Here is a 21,063-nt window from a genome sequence, read left to right on the forward strand (position 1 = left end):
ACTATTTTAATTGAAAAAAATCTAAGTAAGGTACTTAATTGTTACCCAGAAATGATTTGATATTGAGATAAAAACAACTGCATTGGACCTTTAATATTGGCATTTTGAATTGATATCCTCACACATATCTTCACCTAAATACCCAGTTGGCCTGTGTAACCTTCTCAAATACACACACGTTTCTGAAAAGGATCATGTAAAAAAAGACAACTAACTTTTGTCTTAGAAATAAAATGTGGAACAACACAAATACAGCTGAAAATATTTTTATTTGGTAATTTCATAAAGATAAACCATTCAACTGATTTTACTGTAGACTAGCTAGCCTAGTTGTGTGTTAAAAGGACAAAAGTGCAACAGGTTAATAGAGTATAATACGGTAAAGAGTATTTTACATTGAACAAAAGAGAATAGCAGTTGTGGATATAGACAATCATACATCAATTCAGTTTAATACAAGTTGCAACAGGGAGACATCTCGCGTACAGAAGCACAGAACATGTCTAGCGGGCCTCTTGGAGACAGGCCCTTTATATCACCACTGGAACAACTACAGAGAGTAAGATAATGTGATGAGAAAACAACCATGAATATCCCACCGTTTGCCACACTCGCTTAAAGGCACTGAAAGTATATTAAGAATTTGTTGAGAATTGGTTGTCAAATTCTTCGAGAGGCACGATGAGTAAGTGCAATGTATTTTGGTGTAACGTTCAGTCATAATAATATCTGGATACATCAGGATGCCTGGTTAGAGGAGTTCACCCACTCAACCTGGCTCCTGGCTGGCATGCTGCTCCCCCTGTTGCCAGCATGTATCATAGTGTCCTCTGTAGGTAAATCCCAGCTCTGGGCAGGTGTGGTCCTCACAATGGGAAGAGGGGCAGATGTGGCCAGCCCATCTAAATGACCTGAGAACAGTGTATCTGCACAGGTTCTGTCTCCTAAACTAAGACCTGCTGTCAGTGAGTTCGTATCATGATGCACATCAGAGAGAGAGCAACCCTTAGGTCCACTCATCAAGTCAGAGTTGAGTCCAAAGAAAGCCTCGCTTTCACCGACTCCAAGACTTAAACTGTCAAGCATATCCATCCTCCCAGGTACATGGTCCTCCTCCCTCTCTTCATCTATCAGACTCAGTGTGGGGAAGATGATGTCCAGCTCTGGTAGAGGCGGGATCACATCACTGACAAAACTGTGAGGATACTCCAGTTCTCCACTGTAGGCAGCTGGCAGGTTCACAATGTCATGATCTGCCACTTCTGATTGGGCCACACTGTCGAATCCAACCCCTGACTGGTACAGGCTGTTGAACGCCACAACAGGCTGTTGGGCACTGAGGTCCACGGGGTACCCCCCTTTGCTAGCCCCCTCAATTAAACCCACAGCCTTTTCATGGACCCCCGGGATACATATTGGCTCAGAGATCCCACTGCTGACACCAATGTCTGTAACAGTACAGGTAATGCTCTCTAGAGGCAGTGAGAGGAGAGGGCCAACAGAAAGGAGAGTTAGTTACATCAAACAGACAAAGGAAGGGACTGAATATCAAACTAAGGAATTAAGTGCATCACAATATAAAACAATTTTCTTCTCACCCCTGCCTGCTCTTTAATGCTCCAATCAAAGACAGTAAATAATGAATTAACTACATCTACTACATTAACAAGTCACCTGATATTTTCTTTTGAGAGAGTATGCGCTGGGGCCAGACTCTGGTGATAGGCCTGTCATCCTCCTCATCGTCTGGGCGGGCAGGTGGGTCTCCTCCCATGACCAGGCCCAGAGGCACCGCCCCCACCCACTGTTTAGAGCGGACACACTGCAGGACATCCATGATCCACCGGGCCTCACGCCACACCACCTCAAGACTCTAAACAGGGCAAAGGGACAGAGAGGTAAGGGGGGTCATTCCCTCTCATACAAGCATACTGTCCCCCTTTGATATCTATTTCATTACTCTCTATGGGTAGTCTACCTGTGAGAGCTGAGTGATGTGACCAAGGCGGTCTCTGGCCTCCTGCACCTCCTTCGTGTCCAGAGCTTCTCGCAAAGCCTGCTGGGACAGATGGGCGTCCAGCTCCAACCGAACCCAGACCTGACAGTACTGAGACAGGAAGTCTTGCTCGTACGTCCAGAAGTGCACTGTGAGACGTGAGGATTAGACAGAAAATAAAGAGAAAAATCTAAGCTCACCACCACTGACCGTTTACTCTGAGCAAAAACATAAATGGCATGACATCTTATATTCTCTATGTTGTCCATGAACCTTTCCCTCAACGTCAATAAGACCAAGGAGCTAATCGTGGACTACAGGAAACGGGGGGCGAGCACGCCCTCATCCACATCAAGACAGGGCTGCAGTGTAGCAGGTCGAGATCTTTAAGTTCCCCGGTGTCCAAATCACTAAGGACTTAAAATGGTCCACACACACACAAACAGTCGTGAAAAAGGCACGGCAGAGCCTCTTGCTCCTCAGGAGGTTGAAATCATCAAAACGTTCTGCAGCTGCACCATTGAGAGCATCTTGACTGGCTGCATCACTGCTTGGTATGGCAACTGCACTGACATCGATCACATGGCAGTACAAAGGGTGGTGTGGACAGCCCAGGACATCACTGGGGCTGAGCTACCTGCCACCCAGGACCTCTATATCAGGCGGTGTGAAAGGAAGGCCCAGAAAAGTGTTAAAGACTCCAGCCACCCCATAGACTGTTCTCTCTACTTCCGCAAGGCAAGCACACACACACATAACACGCACATACATTCATACTAACTCTACACACGTGCACACACACTCACATACAATCATCAAATACACTGCTGCTACTCTGTTTATCATATATCCCGATGCCTAGTCACCTTACTCCTATACATATCTAACCCTCCCACTCCAGTATCCCTGCACATTGTAAATAAGGTATTGTCACTGACCCTGGAACTGATCCTGTATATAGCTTACTTACTTTCTCGTATTCTTCTTATTTCTATTTCTGTGTTTTTGTTCTACTTTACTTTTTATTACTTTTTTATAGTACTACTGATATTGATTACTGCATTGTTGGGAAAGAGCAAACAAGAAAGGCATTTCACTGTACTTGTGCGCGTAACAATAAATACTTGAAACTTAAACCCAACCCTGGCACCAATACATACCCAGCTCAAATATCTGCAGTGGCATTGTGAGGCCTGGTTCCTTGGTGCCCACCAAGGGCCAGTAGCTAGAACTGAAGTCTTCACTGGGGGGCAGCAGGAGCAGCATGGACATCTTATCCCCAAACTGCAGCAGCTCCCGAGTGTACACACCATACTGATATGCCTGTAGGAGAGGAGAGCAGGGAGAAATAAGTGATGATCAGAGGATGAGGACAAGAGGTGAAGAACATCGAGAGAGAGAAAAATAAAAAATAAAATAATAGAGAGAGAGAGAAGACAAGAGAGGTGTATCACATTATACAGTATAACATTTAAATGAGATCTAAAAGTATGTGAGTTGGAGAGTAAGTGAAACCATGGTTACCCTGTAGAGGGGGATGTTGAGCTTTGTCAACAAGAGAGTGACAGCGGCCCTGAGTGACCTCACAAACTCCCCCAGCCCAGAGCTGTCCATCGAGGTCTCATCCTCACCCTCTTTGTCCTCATTGGCTGTTAACATGTTGTGGCTTTGTAACCACACCCATTCATCGCTAAAACAAAAATGCAGCCCAAGACACATCACAAGGAACTATCATTAGCAATGATCTCATTTGACCAGTCAGTAATCCTTAACACTAGAAAAACATTGAGGACACACTTCATTCTAAGTATTATACAGTATTCCATTTCATTATCAGCTATACCAGGTCAGAACAGTTTAAAAGTCAGTCTGTACGTGGCAGTGCATACTGAACTCAGTGGTAAGCTCAGTCGTAGTATGTTAGCTGTGTTACCGGGACACATGGGGATTGTGGCGCATTCTGGCGTGGCATAGCAGGTTGGGCAGCCTCTGGGGCACTAGAACCCTGATCTGCTCCACTGTGCTGCACAGCTTCAAGATGCCAACGTACAGGCCAGGCTGGGCCCACTGGACACTGCGTCTGTGGAAGGACAGCTTCTCCTGGTGAGGGACACAGAGAAAGGCATTGTTGTATTAGCACAATAAGAAGCCTTACTACTGTATATAAACACGAGCACACAGTGTCCCAGCCAGGAAGGGTCACCTTGAGCTGCTCTGTGAGGGTGTCCATGGCAGTAGGCTCTGGGAGTAGAGGGGTCCTGCTCCGGTTCTTCTCCAGCCAGGCCAGGGGGACCCAGTGGAGAGGGAGGTCCGGGGGTTTTGTGTGGGCCGCACAATCCTTTACTGTCACCAGCAGGACATTACCCTGCCTGTCCTTCAGAGGCTCATAGTACAACTGCCCCAAGTCTACTGTCCCCAGAGAGGACTGCAGAGAGAGGCAGGGAAGGAGAGAGGGAGAAAAGTATGAAATATTTGAATAAAAACAGTGAAAAGGAAAGCAAACGAGAAACAGGCAGTGGAAGAGAAAGCTCACAGAAAATGTTGTCTCTTCATCTTTGCTAGGTGCTTGATTGATGAGAAGGCCATGTACAGTGACCTATCAGTGTACATTATACTTTTTTTCACCTGTAGTTGTGCTACAGCCTGCAAGATATTGTGCCTGTTCTGAAGTAGTGATGAAGAGGAGGAGAGAGCGGAGGAGAGGGCCTGCTGGAGCCAGGGCACCTGTTGCCACGCACAGGACAACTGTAAGAAAAAGAGAGAGGGATAGAAAGATAGAAAATAGACAATGTAATTTTGGAACATATATTTCATACAGGTATACCTACCAATGTATTCAATTAGATTGACAGCTAACCTTGGCAAACCAAAGGAAGTCCTGAGAGATGGAGGTGGAGCAGCACTGGATCTCCACCAATGGGAGATGGTCATCTGCTGTGACCAGGATGTTTTCCTTTTTGTAGAACACAGTTGCCAGGTATACACCCCTAACAATGAGACAAAGAGGAAGAACAGATGAGGTTCATCCTAACGAGGGAAGACAGAAGAAAACTGAATAGAGAGGTAGGTGCAATAAAGGGAGGGCAGAAAGGGACTGAAACACTTGTTTGAAGAGTAGGGGATGTAGTGAGGGAACAGAGACAGAGTGGGATCTTTCTCTAAATGTAACCATGGGAGATGTTAGTGGCAGAGATACAGAGTTGTTGGGTGAGGAGCATTGCTATCTCACCTCTGTAGGAGACGGACAAACTTGGTGGCTGACTGGAAGAGCAGCTTCAGGCTGCGAGTCATAGACAGGCGCTTACTGGGGCTCTGGGGCTTGGAGCTCTCTATGGGCCACAGGACAAAGGAATGAGACATACAGACTAGAGGACCATGTGAAAGAGCCAGAGTATTATTTTGAGTGACTGATACTGTTTACTTTCTCATGTATTATACAGGTATTGAATGTACACGGATGTTTATCTTACACAAATCATTTGAATAGTATATTCATTCCCCTTGTATGAGAGGCGGAACTGAGATGCTGTATCTACATTATGGTTCAAGAAGTACACTACCTATACAGTATCCCTTGTAGTGTGGCTCTCTGGTCTGCTCCAACAGTCTCCTGGCTAGAGCCTCCTTGTTCCTGCTTGGAGTTTTCACTCCCATACACTCCCTCCAGCCTGCAGAGGGAGACACAGCCCACCAGCGTTCACTGATATTCATTGTGGAGTCATATGATCCAAGGTCAGCTGTTTTCTTCAAATGGCGAAGGTTGGTATTTGGGGAGCTGATTCTTGATCTGTGATTAGGGTCAACTTCTACGCAGAGCATTGATGATAATAGAGAATATCAGAAAGGTATTTTGTCTGGCTGTCTGCAGTTCCATTTACTCACTGGAGGGAGCAGCACTGACTGGGCTGGAGCTCTGAGCCGGGCCCCATCCCTTCACATTGTAGGCGGTCACTCTCACAAAGTAGTGCATTCCCTAAGAGACCAATACATTATCATCATGACTTAACCTTACGAACAGGCAGACCAGGGCAAATAACTTTACATTGTAGTTGTTCATTTCTGCAGGTAACTGAGAGAGTTGAGGTTAAGTGCCTCCTAGCCTCAGGGTGTCCTGGTTCAGGAGATGTGACCGCGTTCGTGTGTGTCTTACTGTCGTGAGTCCTGTGATGCTGTGGACTAGGGTCTTAGTGTCGATCACCTGGGCTGAGCCAAGTATGCTCTTGAAGTTGGCAGAGGTGCTCCATTCCACTGTAGGAGGTGACAGGAAGAGAGACACGGATGTATCTATGATATTGAGGACTGAGTGGTAATTGCAATAGTGATTAGAGCCAATGTTAGAGTTGAAGTAGTAGAACCCCACCTCTGTAGCGTGTGATCAATCCAGTGGCGATACCGGTTGGCTCTCGAATGGACACAAACAGGGAAGAGGCACTGGTCACAAACAGTGAAACACTACTTGGAGGGCCAGGGAGGTCTAGAGGACACAGAGAGATGGAGAGACATGCAGACAGTAAACACAGACTTGGAGCCAAAAGTACATAACGTAAACAAATCAATGAGACTGGCTTCAGTGCATCATACTTGTCCTTCATCACCCTGACCCCTAGCCTCTGACCTGTGCGGTGGAAGCTCTCCCTCATCCTGCAGTACAGCTGCTGCCGCAGAGTCCAGAGGTGGAGCTGCCTCCGTATGTCGGTCTGCACATGTGGCCCCGCCCCTGCTCCACCCAGTAGCTCCTCCCTCCTGTCCTCCACCTGCCTGTCGGCCAACGTCACCAGGGCATCCAGCTTGCACAACCACTCCGCTGGAAGACACACTGAGAGAAAGGGAGGGAGGGAGGGAGGGAGGGAGGGAGGGAGGGAGGGAGGGAGGGAGGGAGGGAGGGAGGGAGGGAGAGATAACAAAAAGGTTTTGCATTGTTTACACAGTGTGGGAACAAGATAGGGAAAGGGTGACAGGAATTATATCTGTAAACATTACATTTAAACATCCCTCACTAGTAGTCACTACCCCCAAAATAATAATGTCTTAATGTACTGGATGATCCATTGTTTGTGTAAAATGTGTACAACTGTTACTTGACCATCTCTTGATTGCACTGATTCAATCTACGTCACTGTGTAAGACTCACAGACGGGGTTGTGTCTGGCTCCTGCCTTTGTCAACACGTGCAGCAGAGGGGAGTTCTGGGTTAGAGCAGCCACATCCAGAGGTACCAGGCCCTGCTCACTCACTCTGTTTACACCTTTCTCCCTCTCTCTTTCCCAGTCCTTCTCTTTCTTCTCTTTATCCCGTCCTCCTCCTCCGCCACACACCCTGTCCCTGAATAGCAGGCTTTGCACCACCAGGGTGTCCTCATTCTCCACTGCCTCCCACAGGTTCTTATACTAACACAGGGGAAGGAGAGGGGGATTGAGTGAGAAACAGGCACATGGAGGGATACAGGGTAAGAGGGTACATCGTCATGGGCATGGCAGAAAAATGCAGGAAGAAAATGTTACTTTAGATGATAGTATGGAACAACAATATAAGACAATTCTCAAAGATAAAACACCCAAAATGGATCCAAAATTCACTTTCTCTCAGGATGTCTTACTGTGTGAGTGGCCTTGCATGAATGTTTCGGCATGTCTGTCTCTCCGGAAAAAGAGGACTCTCCGCCCCTCAGCCTGACCGACAGGTTTCTGTAGATGCGTTTTGGCGAAACGGGACCCAGAGATCGCCGCCGCTGTGGCGGGTTTCTCACCGACACAGACATACAATAGATGGCACACACACAATTGGTAGAGAGTATCCACAGCAGGATACAGGAGTTACAGGGAACGAGATTGGAACAAAATAGAAGATGGTGGATGGATGATGGAGAGGTCACAAAAAAAAGACAGGGTGAAAAGCGGAACGGTACACGGGGGAGGGGGAAGAAGGGAGGATGAAGGGGGTTTGAAACAGGAAGAGGTCTTTAGAGGACTAGAATGGAGTGATACAGTAGGAATAAGAGGAGGGGGAAATAGATAGAAAAACAAAAAACAGAACAAAGTCAGTCTTACTGTCATCTTACCAGCTGTTAAAACGGTTGCAGAAATGTATCACTACTTAGGGGGGCCTGGGTTGAGTTGAGCAGCACTGCGTGTGGGCGGATAAGTGGATAAAAGTTACAATGCCTGAGCAGAGCAGATGGAAAATGTCTCACAAAAGTTAGAATATCTCACTCTTCTCCCATTTGTTCCCACTTTCTAGTCTAATGCCTTGTGGCTTTTCTTCCTACTCAATGGAGTCTCTGCACAAAGCAATCTCACCATCAGTCTAATTAACTGAGGAATGGAAGTCTACAGAGCGCACGGTTAAAGCTATTACACTGAGTGCTCCTGAGATCAAACATGTCATACACATAGAAACATTTATCTGCCCTCACATTTGCCTTTATCGTGTCTTACATTAGTGATGGATAATTGTCTGTTCTTCTTCACCTCTTTTCAGACAGGAAAAACCAGCAGCATTGTATCCTGAACCGTTCACTGTCTTCATAATCCAGCTGCCCACTTTCCTTCCAAAAGCCCCTTGACACTTTTTTGTTGCTTTGACCAAAATGCTCTCTTTCACTTTTATTTTCTCTCCTCAGTCACTATACTCTCTTCCATCCTCTCTCTCTCTCTCTCTCTCTCTCTCTCTCTCTCTTCTGCCTTTTTTCAACTCCTCAGCTTTCCACTTACTTCCATCTACATCATAGTGTTATTCAGACACAAAATGCATCCCTGGCAAGAGATGCTCTGACTCCATCTTTCTGTCAAAGCTTCTTTTCCCTCACCCATTTCCCCTCATCCCTCATTCTAATGGAAATGAAAGCCACATTCAATCTTCATGTCTGTATGGTCATGTTCTGACTAACTACATTGTGTCTCCTAGAGAAAGTGAATTCTCCCTTAGCTTGTACTGGTACTGTGGCACTTTCCTGTGGCCACGAAGGCGCCTGGTGTCCTCAGCTGGCATTCTGTACCTTTTATTTGCCCACTTGTGACATAACAATCCCTCACTCCTCTTACCACCCGCATTGCCTTCTCATGCATACGGAAAAGATAAGGGTGAGACCTCCTCACTGTTATTGGTAGATTCAGTTCTATTGTTTGTTCATTGTGCATTTAATCTCTTATGGAAAGTGTCGATCTGTATCTGTGAAACTGGTTTAGTGAAGGGATTAGTGTTTATGCTGCATGGAGGTGCCAACAGATACCAATCACTGGACAAAAGTACTTCATGTAAACAAGAATTGACATTCAGTCATTTGAGTTGATATTGAAGCTTCTATGAAGTAGCATTAACATAATGGTATGCAGATTGTCATTATTATAAATGTATTCCATTCTGTTGTGGCTTTTTTGTAGGCCTAAGCATTTGCTTGATAACAGACAAAGCAATGTTTCACAGTAAATCTATACAGAAATATTCTATGACTCATTCCTGGCCCCAGGAAGTGATGCTGTTACTCGAAAGAAACGCAATAATTGCGTGAACCAAATAAGGAAAAGTTGGAAGATTTTGTATACATACAGATAATTAATAAAAAATTCCTGAAACATTACACAAGCATCTGACAGCAGCCAAAGCGCAAATGCAACAGTTATGCCAATGTAATAAATACACAGTTGTTTGAGTTAATGAAAGTTTAGAAAATGATCCAATTAGAATAGAATGCACAACATCATATTCAGCATGCACATCGCATACAAACGAATTTACAAACAGTGGCAAATTACAAATTAGTTTATAAATCAAAAACATTTTATACCCTATTGCAATAATCCACTTGAATAGTATGGCTTCTGTAACAACCTGGTTGTGTGTTGTATTATGAATTATTAGGCAGGTAAATATGTTAGATTAAATGTATACAAGACAATACCTTCCGTAGATGTAAGCTCCTGCTTCCCCCTTGTCACATATTACACCACAAACACCGCGAAAGCGTCAATTAAAAGTCAATAAATTAATCCTAAAGTTACGATAGCAATCGGAATTCACTCATCCCTCTCAGTGCGGTGAATCCACTTTCATGAATTTTCACTAATCAGGGTCAAGCGAACCTGCTCCGGACGCTCAACATACAATTTGGTACCTCACGCCCCTCCCATCTCTCTCTCATTTCTCTCTCTCCTTCACACATGCTGAGGCTTACATTCATGGACCAATTCAGAATTCACATTATTATACAGCTAGATAGATAAAGGTAGATAAAGTAGTGGCTCCATATCAATAGGCTAATGTTAATAGATTCGTCAGTTACTTTGCATCAATAACCTAATTGGCAAATGTAAGTCTATTACAAAATGTGAAATAAGTAGCTAATGCAATGATAAAATGTTATTGTGAACCTGTTCTACAGAACTATTCATGTATTACATTCTGAAGTCTCTTATTTTTGCCTCCACATTAGTCATTCAGTCTTTTTTGGCTGGTGGTCACAGACCTATGGTGTCTCTAAGCAACGACAGTCTTGTCTGTCATTTCGACAGGAAGCTGAGCATCACACAGACTGAGTCACACACTGTGACATGATTCAGAGCAACAGCCCATGGCCCCTATGTATGAAGATGAATGGTGATATGAACATCTGAAGAAATGCAGACCCCAGCTTCTGAGACCTTGGCCTGTGCAGATCAGAGCACTCAGATCAAAGCAAATGAGAGATTATGATTTTGTTGTAGGTCCAACACCTTGACAGGAGTCAGATCACTAACTCGCTCTGGTCCAGGGCGTTACGTGCGTATTTTATTATTTTATACGTATTTTATTCCTGGCCTCAAGACTACCATAGGCAGTGCACTTGTTTTTGATCGCAGGTTCAAATTAGGCTTGAAAGATAAAGATATAAGATACCTATTTATAAAATAAAGATACCTATTTCTGTGGCAGTACAAATATCAATGAAGTGATTTCATTGGTTGAGGCCGAAATGAGCCTTGCTGTCACATGATTCACTATTGACAGTTTTGCCGCGAACATCATTAGCTAGTTAGCTACATGACTTTCTTTAGAGAAGGTTCAATCTCTGACTTCTCTAGCTACTTGGCTAGACTTGATCGCATTGTTTGTAATAACATAATTTTTCGGCAGTTTGTTATTTAAGACAACGTTAACCTATTAATTTTGTCCCTTTATCTGTCAGTTTGAATAAAACTCAAATTATCTCTGGTGACAGTCAGCTAGCTAGCTAAGCTAAAGTTAGCTAAAGTTGGCTAGCAACCGCGGTAGGAAAGGAAAGAAGGTAGGTTACAATACATTTACTTTAGCTACATTGAAATATGATCAGTTACACAATAAAACAAACCATTCTGGTCTGCATTGATTTTTAGGGTAAAATGACGAGCGTAGACGTGATTTATGAAAAGATTCACTTCAGGCACGATCCGAAATGGTCTGTTCGTGTTCGCATTGGTCACCCGGACCAGGGCGGCTTGATGATTTGCGTCGCTTGTGTCATTGAGATGATGGAAAGCAACAACGTTGCGGTATGATATCTAAATATTGAACATGTTTTATTGACCACATATTGGTATTTCTGCTACAACATGACATGAGCTGCCGTCAACCCTTATATGCACTTGGCTACCCCTGTGGTTCCATCATTTGTTTTACTCTGAGTGTCCAGGGTATCTTGAAAGGCTCAAATAAAATGTATTATTATTATAATGACATCTCTTGTCCTTCAATAGTCTGTGAGAAAGTCTGTGGCGTTGTCAGGGATCAGTGGTGTCCTGAAGAGCTGTCCTGGGGCTCTGAAGGAGCTGCTACTACAGGACAACAGGGTCTGTCTGCATTTCACAGCATCTTTACTGGGTAAGAAAGATACACACACACACACACACACACACACACACACACACACACACACACACACACACACACACACACACACACACACACACACTCAATCAATCAAACAAAGCCTTGCTTTATCTCTAACATTATTTGCCTCTGTTTTCCGTACAGGGATGCTTCACACAGTAGAGGACCCAGCCACTCTGGAGCAGGCCATACAGGGTAAGAGGAGAGCTTAAATGGCCTGATTATACACACAGCCGCTTGAGAATGCTCACTCTTTACTGACTAAATCATAATATCTTTGTACTATTGTCTCAACTTGTACCTCATGTCACCACATTCTATAGCATGACCAGGTTCATTGGCTCTCATAGTCTGGGTTGAAGAGAGATCTGGGTTGTTGAGTGCCTCAGCAGAATTGTTAATTAGAGTGTTGCTGGTTATGGAACCCCACAGGACCACTGTGTTGGAGCACTAACAAAATCACTGTGTGCACTGTGCCAGGGTAAAGTGTGAAATGCACAATTTGCAAGTTTTCAAAACCGTGTCAATTGAGCACCATGAATAATGCTGTGACAAGTCTCTCTCTCTTTCTCTCTCTCTCTCCCCCCCCCTCTCTCTCACTCTCTCTCTCCCTCTATCTCTGTGTCTTGGTTCAGTGCTGGTTCAGCTGCTCTTGGAGTTACAGAGTGAACAGTATGTGCGCTACATCCTGGATGAGATACACACACAAGTGAGTAATATCACACATACAGGTCTATCACCGTCTCTCTGTTCCAAATTCACTCAGAAACAAAGACAGGAATAAATGCCAGATAGAATCTCATGCCTACCCATCGTTTGTACACTAAGCTTGTCGATAGACTTGGATTTTCCACTGTTTTGGTCATCACTTTATTGGCTTTGTCTGTTAATATTAACATGTTTCTCTCAGTCCAACACTCTCGGTCCAACACTCCGTGCTTCTACACCTGCAATGCTTGCTGTTTGGGGTTTTAGGCTGGGTTTCTGTACAGCACTTTGATATATCAGCTGATGTAAGAAGGGCTATATAAATACATTTGATTTGATCTTTACACCAGCAGATGACTGGGTCTACTACCAGACGCACGCACGCACGCACGCACGCACGCACGCACGCACGCACGCACGCACGCACGCACGCACGCACGCACACACACACACACACACACACACACACACACACACACACACACACACACACACACACAGTTGCTGTGTTGGTTGGGTAAAGCCAGCTTGTTTGGTAAACAGTTGAAATGTTGGCTCTGTAGTCTGTGTTGTTGTGTCACCTTGGGATACAGTGGAAACTAGTGTAAGCAGCAGGTGGTAGGGCTGTCTGTAGGGTTGACCGGGGACGATAACAGTGGGCTGAGGTGTGGACAAGTCCTCTCACACTACTAGGAAGAAACTTGATTAGATTCAAACGATGGAATAAAGAAGTTGGTGCACCTTAGTTACTGGTGGGAATGGAAGGGTTGTGGACTAGCTGTCATTGACAGACAGACAGGAATGAAGTCATACTGTATTCTAGGAATAGATTGATTTGGTTGGTATGAATTTAGACACAAAAGTGTATGAAAATGATTGTAGAACCTCCTCTGTCCCATGTCCAGCTGTGTGACCAGTCCAGTGTGAGGGGTTTCCTGCCCACCTTCACCTTCTTGGGGAAGCTGGTAGATGCTGTTCCATCCCTGCCACAGAGCCTGGCCTCCAGCCATGGTGAGACAGTGTACCACACCACCACCATCTCTCACTAAGCTCTCATTAAAATACTCTTCATCTCCTTTGTGCTACCTATTGAGTGTTTACCTTCATTCACCCTCAATGCGTTCTCTGCCATATTTCTTTTACCACCATTACCTGTGTAATGACCAGGTACTTGGTCCATTAGTCATTTGTATCTTAACTTAGGTCAGGTGGGGCTGGCATATTATTGAGAGGTTTGAGCCTGTTTGGTGGTGAGCTGTGTGTGTTATTGTGAGTTTGCGTGTACTGGTTTTATAGTTTGGCCGTGGCTACGAATACTGAGTTTTTGCCCCCTGTACCGGCCCGCACCGGCCCTCTGGAAACCTCTTACTCAAAGCTCAGGATCTGCACATGTTATTTTACACACACATGTTTTCTACATAGCTGCTGCTCACACTCCACCTCCCTTCACGTTTGTCTCTGTACTCACCCTATGAAACATGATGTAGCCGATCTCGCTGCCTCATGTTTTTGAATAGCTGAAATAAAAACCACGCAGTTGCACCAGCAGGACGCACATCGCATTGGAGCAATCTGCATTTTGTGTGATGATGTAGGCTAATCTTTATAGTTGCTGCCATATCGAAGCCACCAGCCAGAGTTGCTGAAAAACAACACTTCTACTTTGACTGCCTGTCTGCCTCCTGCTGTCTGCCTCCAGCTGTCTGCCTCCAGCTGTCTGCCTCCTACTATAGCCAATGTTTGCAATAATGATGAAAATGGAACATTAATTGGACTGCGTGTCTGTGTCTGGCTTGTATTTGATATGCTGCCTATATAGCTGCATGTATAACTCCCCACATGAGTTTTGCATTGGGGCAAAAAACGATCTGCATTTTAACCACACACAAGGCCCTATAACGTCTGGGCACCCAAACGATCTAGGCGGCCGAGCTCGTATCCCGACCAGTAACCAGAGTCTGAAAATGGGCGAGTTCATTTTGCATCGCCCAGTGCCCCGGATGCTTATGTTTGCAATACTGTGACAACAGACGCCAAGTTTGTACAAACATGTTGATCATGTATTTTTTTGTGCAACATGTAAAAAGCTGTATGTAGCCTAATTCCCACCCTGAAAAAATAAAATGAAATTGCGCTTATGCTTAATAACCTACTGGGTTATGGAATGCAATAGTTGTAACATGTCGACCATGTCTTTTGTGTACAACGTTCATTGGAGATCAAGGGGGCGGGGGAAGCAGCCGCGGAGCACTGAGCAGCAGCCAATCAAGGAGGGGGGAGTGGCAGTGAGCGGAGCACTGAGCAACAGCTACGTAGGTAGCAGAGTGGGCAGCAGCTACGTAGGTAGCAGAGTGGGCAGCAGCTACATACAGTTGAAGTCAGAAGTTTACATACACTTAGGTTGGAGTCATTAACTTGTTTTTCAACCACTCCACAAATTTCTTGTTAACAAACTATAGTTTTGGCAAGTCGGTTAGGACATCTACTTTGTGCATGACACAAGTAATTTTTCCAACAATTGTTACATACAGATTATTTCACTTCTAATTCACTGTATCACAATTCCAGTGGGTCAGAGGTTTACATACACTAAGTTGACTGTGCCTTTAAACAGCTTGGACAATTCCAGAAAATGATGTCATGTCTTTAGAAGCTTCTGAAAGGCTTATTGACATAATTTGAGTCAGTTGGAGGTGTACCTGTGTATGTATTTCAAGGCCTACCTTCAAACTCATTGCCTCTTTGCTTGACATCATGGGAAAATCAAAAGAAATCAGCCAAGACCTCAGAAAAAAAATTGTAGACCTCCACAAGTCTGGTTCATCCTTGGGAGCAATTTCCAAACGCCTGAAGGTACCACGTTCATCTGTACAAACAATAGTACGCAAGTATAAACACCATGGGACCACGCAGCCGTCATACCGCTCAGGAAGGAGACACGTTCTGTCTCCTAGAGATGAACGTTCTGTCACGTTCGTTATAATGAATGTCGGACCAAGTACGTTGAGTTCCACTCTAATTGGGAATCATACCAAAACCCCAACATAGAAAATATAAACTAGACTAACCCCCCTAGTCACGCACAGACCTACTCTACCATAGAAAATAAAGGCTTTCTATGGTCAGGACGTGACAGTACCCCCCACCAAAGGTGCGGACTCTGACCGCAAAACCTGAAACAAAAAGGGAGGGTTAGGGGGGTGTCTAGTGTCGGTGGCGGCTCTGGTGCGGGGCGAAGTACCCGCTCATCCCGCGGATCTGCCAGCATCGGGAGCGGCTCTGATGCAGGACGAAGAACCCGCTCATCCCGCAGATCCAGCCATGGACCCAGGCTGAACACTGTGCCTGGACTGGACCTCGGCGCAGGGGAAGGCTCCCGCCATGGATCGGGACTGGACGCTGTGCCTGGACTGGACACCAATGCAGAAGAAGACTCTGGCCTTGGAGCTGAACTGGACGCCGTGCTCAGACTGCTCTTCGGCGCAAGGGAAGGCTCCTGCCATGGAGCTGGAGGTTCCGGACTGTTGACCGTCGCAGGATGTTCCGGACCGTTGACCGTCTCAGGAAGTTCCGGACCGTTGACCATCTCAGGAGTTTCCGGACCGCGGACCGTCTCAGGAGGTTCCGGACCGTTGACCGTCTCAGGAAGTTCCGGACCGTGGACCGTCTCAAGAGGTTCCGGACCGTGGATCGTGTCAGGAGGTTCCGGACCGTGGATCGTCTCAGGAGGTTCCGGACAGTGGACCGTCTCAGGAGGTTCCGGACAGTGGACCGTCTCAGGAGGTTCCAATTGTGGACCGTCTCAGGAGGTTCCGAACTGTGGACCATCGTTGGAAGTTCCGTACTGTGAAACATCGCCGGAAGCCCCGGACTGGGAACGTCGCCGGAAGCTCTGGACTGGGAACTGTTGCCTGGAAGGTCTGGACTGGGAACTGTCGCCGGAAGGTCTGGACTGGGAACTGTCGCCGGAAGCTCTGGACTGGGAACTGTTGCCAGAAGCTCTGGACTGGGAACTGTCGCCGGAAGCTCTGGTGCGTGGGGCCGGCACTGGTGGTACCGGGCTGGTGACACGCACTTCAGGGCGAGCGCGAGGAGCAGGCACAGGACGTACTGGACTGGGGAGACGCACTGGAGGCCTGATGCGTGGGGCCGGTACAGGTGGCACCGGACTAGTGACACGCACTTCAGGGCGAGTGCGGGGAGGAGGCACAGGACGTACTGGACTGGGAACACTCACTTCAGGGAAAGTGCGAGGAGCAGGCACAGGACGTACTGGGCTGTGGAGACGTACTGGAGACCTGGTGCGTATAGCCGGCATCAATGGTACCGGTTCGATGACACACCTCGCCCGGCAAGTGCGAGGAGCTGGCACAAGACGTACTGGGCTGTGAAGGCGCACTGGAGACACGGTGCGTAGAACCGGCACAGGACTTACTGGACCGTGGAGGCGCACTGGAGATCTGGAGCGTAAAGCTGGCACAACGTGTCCTGGACAGATGACAACATTCGCACGGTAAGTGCGGGGAGCTGGCACAGGACGTACCGGCTGTGGAGGCACACTGGAGACACGGCGCGTAGAACCGGCACACATTGTACCGGAACGATGACACTCTCCTCAAAGCGAGAGCGGAGAGCTGGCACAGGTGGCATCGGACGGCTAACACGCTCCTCAGGGCGACTGTCTTGCCTCTCCAGCCAAACCAACAGCTCTCTCTCATCACTCTCCTCAACTTTCGCCGCCCACTCCTCGCTCAATCTGTCCCAATATTCCTCCTCGGTCTCTGACTCCCCCCTCAGCGTCGCCGACCACCCCGTGTGCCCCCTCCCAAAAAATGTTGGGCTGTCTTTTGGGCTTGCGTCGTGGCCTCGAACCCTGTCCTTCCCTCACCGCTTGCGTCTGCTTCCACGGAAGGCTTTCGTCTCCAGCCATAATTTCCTCCCAAGTCCAGAATTTCTTCTCCTCCTGGGCACGCTGCTTGGTCCTGTTTTGATGGGATATTCTGTCACGTTCGTTATAAGGAATGTTGGACCAAGGCGCAGCGTACGTTGAGTTCCACAAAATTTATTAAAGAAGTGAAACCTTAGCAAAGACTAAACAATAAACTAACAAACAACGAACCGTGACTTCAACACTAACTCAAAACATAAACAATATCCCATAACCCACAGGTGGAAAAAATGCTACTTAAGTATGATCCCCAATTAGAGACAACGATAGCCAGCTGCCTCTAATTGGGAATCATACCAAAACCACAACATAGAAAAAACAACCTAGAACCCCACATAGAAAATATAAACTAGACTAACCACCTGATACACGGGCACTGAGGCCCTGAATAGAGAAGGAGAGAGAGAGTACAGTGGAGGGGAGAAACTATTCAGTACAGAGAACTCAAGTCACAAATAGTAGCCCCCGCTTGTTTTCAATCATCTGTCGAATTGATGTCATTATTTTCCTTTACATTACTTTGCATAGTGTTGAAATGCACAGGCAGACGTGTTTTCTCCCTCCTTTCTCTCCTCCCGTTTGTATTGTGGTGTAACCAGACCTGGTTGGAGCCGGGAGTCTCTCCTGGCTGGCTAACCTCTGGAGTCTGACGGGCCTCTTAACTCCCAGGCTGGCAGGCTTGTGTGAGCAGCTCAAGCTGGCTGCGTCAAAGTTAAACAAACTCAATTCAACAGGGTGTCTGACTGAGTCTGGTGTGTAGTATCAGCCTGCCATGCTTTATACACACAACGGTCTGTTCACCGCTACTCTCAGCCAAGAGTGTAGCTGGGGTTTAGTTCCTGCTTTGTTCACCGTTTGTTTTCTCACCCATCAGCCATCGCCCTTATGTTCTGTCTGTCTCTGCCTTAGACACACACTCTCCCCCCACCTCCCTTTTTTCATTCTCTTCCTCTCTCCCCTCCTCGCTCCCCCTCTCTCTCTCGCTCCAGTGCCCCTGTTGGAGCGGTTGTGCTCCACGCTGCTCTACCCAGACGAGGGTGTGAAAGCCTCAGTCTTCTACGTGTGGCAGAGGGTGTGGGGGGCGGGGGGAGCGGCCCAGTCCCTGCCCTCCCCCCTCAGAGACAGGGTGTGTGTGCTGCTGATGCAGACCCTGGCCCACGCCTGCTCCTCTCAGCTCACCATCAACTGCCTGGGTGAGAACCATCATATGTAGGGGGGCGGTGCTTATTACCATATAATTAGCGGTAGAATCATACGATATGTGCATGGAACCTAACATTTAGTATGAATCACTGAATATGGAAGTGTGTTTTCTGTTTGTGCGTCAGGCTTCCTGAAGCAGCTGCTGAAGCTGGGTGAGGTGGTGTCTGTGCTGATGAACAGCCCCTGTGAGCAGATCCGGTCTGATCTGGATCAGAGCCTGGACCAGGACCAAGAGGCCCAGTCCAGCACCCAGCTCTCCCTGGAGCGCTGCCCACTGCCACTCATACTCAAAAAGGTTTTCACCAATCTACCACCATTTTTTGTTCAAATGTGATAGCTTCTACTGTTTCTACTGCTGCTATCTTTGACTGATTACATTGCGTGTCTATAAAACGGCAGTGTTTGAAGACATTGTCATGACAACTAATGTGTGTGTGTGTGTGTTGTAGCTGTTGCTGTGTGGGGATGAGACATTGCAGGTGGCCAGTGCTCAGTGTATGGCTGCTATCCTGGTCCACTCCCCCAGCCAGTACTGTGCTTCCTTCATCCAGGCAGACGTACCTGGTGAGAGAACTTGTTTGAATGTCTGAGACGCCAGTCTGTTAGTGTATCTTTCTCTCCTGTGTCTCAGCATTCTCTCTCTCCCAGAGTTTCTGTTTGAGCGTCTGAACAGTGGCAGTGAGGTGCTGCTGTGGTCCGTCTACAACTGTCTGCTGCTGCTCACTGAGGACCCGCTCTTCTTCTCTCAGTGTCACTCTGTCTACGGTGAGAGAAAGAGGACACACACACACACACTCACAGTATGGAATCATAGAATTGCTGAGCAAGACACACTGAGCAAGACAAAAGTCACAGTGTGTGTGTGTGTGTTTGTGTGTGTGTGTCAGGTATTGAGTCTCTGGTACGCAGTCTGAAGGAGGCCCTGAGGCTGACTAACGTGGAGGTGCAGCGACAGGGCCTGCTGCTGCTCACAGAGATACTGGAGAGGTGAGGCATCAGGTCTGTCTACCTCATGCATAACAGTAGAGAGGTGAGGCATCAGGTCTGTCTACCTCATGCATAACAGTAGAGAGGTGAGGCATCAGGTCTGTCTACCTCATGCATAACAGTAGAGAGGTGAGGCATCAGGTCTGTCTACCTCATGCATAACAGTAGAGAGGTGAGGCATCAGGTCTGTCTACCTCATGCATAACAGTAGAGAGGTGAGGCATCAGGTCTGTCTACCTCGTACATAACAGTAGAGAGGTGAGGCATCAGGTCTGTCTACCTCATACATAACAGTAGAGAGGTGAGGGATCAGGTCTGTCTACCTCATGCATAACAGTAGAGGTGAGGCATCAGGTCTGTCTACATCATGCATAACAGCTGGTCTATTTGACATTTTGTGAATGTATCGCAAGTTGTCCTTTACGTTCAGTGAAAGTGACAAGACTGGTCTCAGTGCTGAACAAGAATGAGAGAAAGGTGTGAGAGAGAGGGGTAATTTGACCTCATTCACAGCATCTCGTATTTTTTTTAATTTTTAAATTTAACTAGGCAAGTCAGTTAAAAACAAATAGTTATTTACAATGACGGCCTACAGCCGTGGGTTTGGAGGATTTTCCAGGTTCCTCTGGGCTGTCCAGCGTTGTTGTGGCAACAGCCTGCCTGACCACATCTCTAATGGTGCCATGTGCCTGACATCAGAACATCACTGTGGAGCGTTGTGACAGAGAGGTCACAGCTGTTTATTATCTGTGTGTCTCTCTCCAGGCAGCCTGCAGGGGTGCGTCTGTTCCCCAGCGCTACAGGGTTTGTGGCCGTGGCAGAGGCAGTGCTCTCTGGAGTCTGCTCCCCCTGTCTGCAGGTGGCAACACAGGCTGCCCACGCTGCTACCGCCCTCCTCAGGTACACAGACAGACAGACAGACAGACGCGTGCAGGCTGTGAGCACCACAAACATGAGCTTCAGATACATGTTGATTTCTCTCTGTACTGTGTGTCTCTGTAGGGTGAAGCACCAGTCCAGCCCAGTACAGTACAAAGAGCTGGAGAAGCTGGTGGAAGACATTTTTGCTCGGTGCACTGAGCTGCCCTTACCTGCCTCCTCGCGGTGCCGAGTGAGTCAGTCTCTGTCCACCTTTGTGTGTCAGCAAGGGGACAACTCCACTTCACTTCAGGAAACGCCATTGGAAAGGTTTCTTGACTGTGTGCCTGTTACTCTCTCTCTTCCAGGTGAGCCTCAGAGGAGCTGAGCCCAGCAGCCAGGCCTCGAGAGCGGGAGGGTTTCTACTCCAGGCCCTGGTCTGTGTCCATGCCGCCTGCAGGTCAGTGAGGCAGAATGCAACTGTTGCAGTCACAGATAACATTTACCCCCTCCTATTTTCAGT

General features: G+C 47.0%; 2 protein-coding genes across 3 annotated transcripts in view; one reads left to right on the forward strand and one right to left on the reverse strand.

Moving 5' to 3' along the window:
• Positions 1-250: 250 nt before the first annotated feature.
• LOC139565200 (ankyrin repeat and fibronectin type-III domain-containing protein 1-like) lies at positions 251-10,068 on the reverse strand. Of its 2 annotated transcripts, XM_071385352.1 has the most exons (18): positions 9,894-10,068; positions 7,593-7,963; positions 7,128-7,383; positions 6,612-6,812; positions 6,357-6,470; positions 6,147-6,244; positions 5,879-5,969; positions 5,557-5,664; positions 5,226-5,325; positions 4,854-4,983; positions 4,622-4,741; positions 4,200-4,421; positions 3,930-4,096; positions 3,521-3,686; positions 3,157-3,319; positions 1,979-2,145; positions 1,675-1,873; positions 251-1,472 (listed from the first exon to the last, which is right to left on the reverse strand). In XM_071385352.1, exons 2-18 carry the CDS (start codon positions 7,752-7,754, stop codon positions 739-741), a joined length of 3,198 nt encoding a protein of 1,065 aa, XP_071241453.1. In that variant the 5' UTR covers positions 7,755-7,963; positions 9,894-10,068; the 3' UTR covers positions 251-738. The 2 variants fall into 2 exon arrangements, with proteins under 2 accessions (XP_071241453.1, XP_071241454.1); XM_071385353.1 differs by lacking the exon at positions 9,894-10,068 and having other exon boundaries at positions 7,593-9,243.
• Positions 10,069-11,349: 1,281 nt separating this feature from the next.
• Positions 11,350-21,063, forward strand: part of LOC139565271 (meiosis inhibitor protein 1) — a 33,380-nt gene continuing 23,666 nt past the window's right edge. Inside the window, exons 1-13 of the mRNA XM_071385464.1 lie at positions 11,350-11,499; positions 11,704-11,827; positions 11,981-12,031; positions 12,472-12,545; positions 13,450-13,555; positions 18,482-18,685; positions 18,821-18,990; positions 19,145-19,259; positions 19,344-19,460; positions 19,583-19,682; positions 20,448-20,582; positions 20,685-20,793; positions 20,909-21,000. Of these exons, the coding sequence (XP_071241565.1) occupies positions 11,350-11,499; positions 11,704-11,827; positions 11,981-12,031; positions 12,472-12,545; positions 13,450-13,555; positions 18,482-18,685; positions 18,821-18,990; positions 19,145-19,259; positions 19,344-19,460; positions 19,583-19,682; positions 20,448-20,582; positions 20,685-20,793; positions 20,909-21,000 (1,547 nt within the window). The remainder of the gene's footprint in view (positions 11,500-11,703; positions 11,828-11,980; positions 12,032-12,471; positions 12,546-13,449; positions 13,556-18,481; positions 18,686-18,820; positions 18,991-19,144; positions 19,260-19,343; positions 19,461-19,582; positions 19,683-20,447; positions 20,583-20,684; positions 20,794-20,908; positions 21,001-21,063) is intronic.

Source organism: Salvelinus alpinus, chromosome 36 (genome assembly GCF_045679555.1).
Source record: "Salvelinus alpinus chromosome 36, SLU_Salpinus.1, whole genome shotgun sequence".
NCBI lineage: Eukaryota > Metazoa > Chordata > Actinopteri > Salmoniformes > Salmonidae > Salvelinus > Salvelinus alpinus.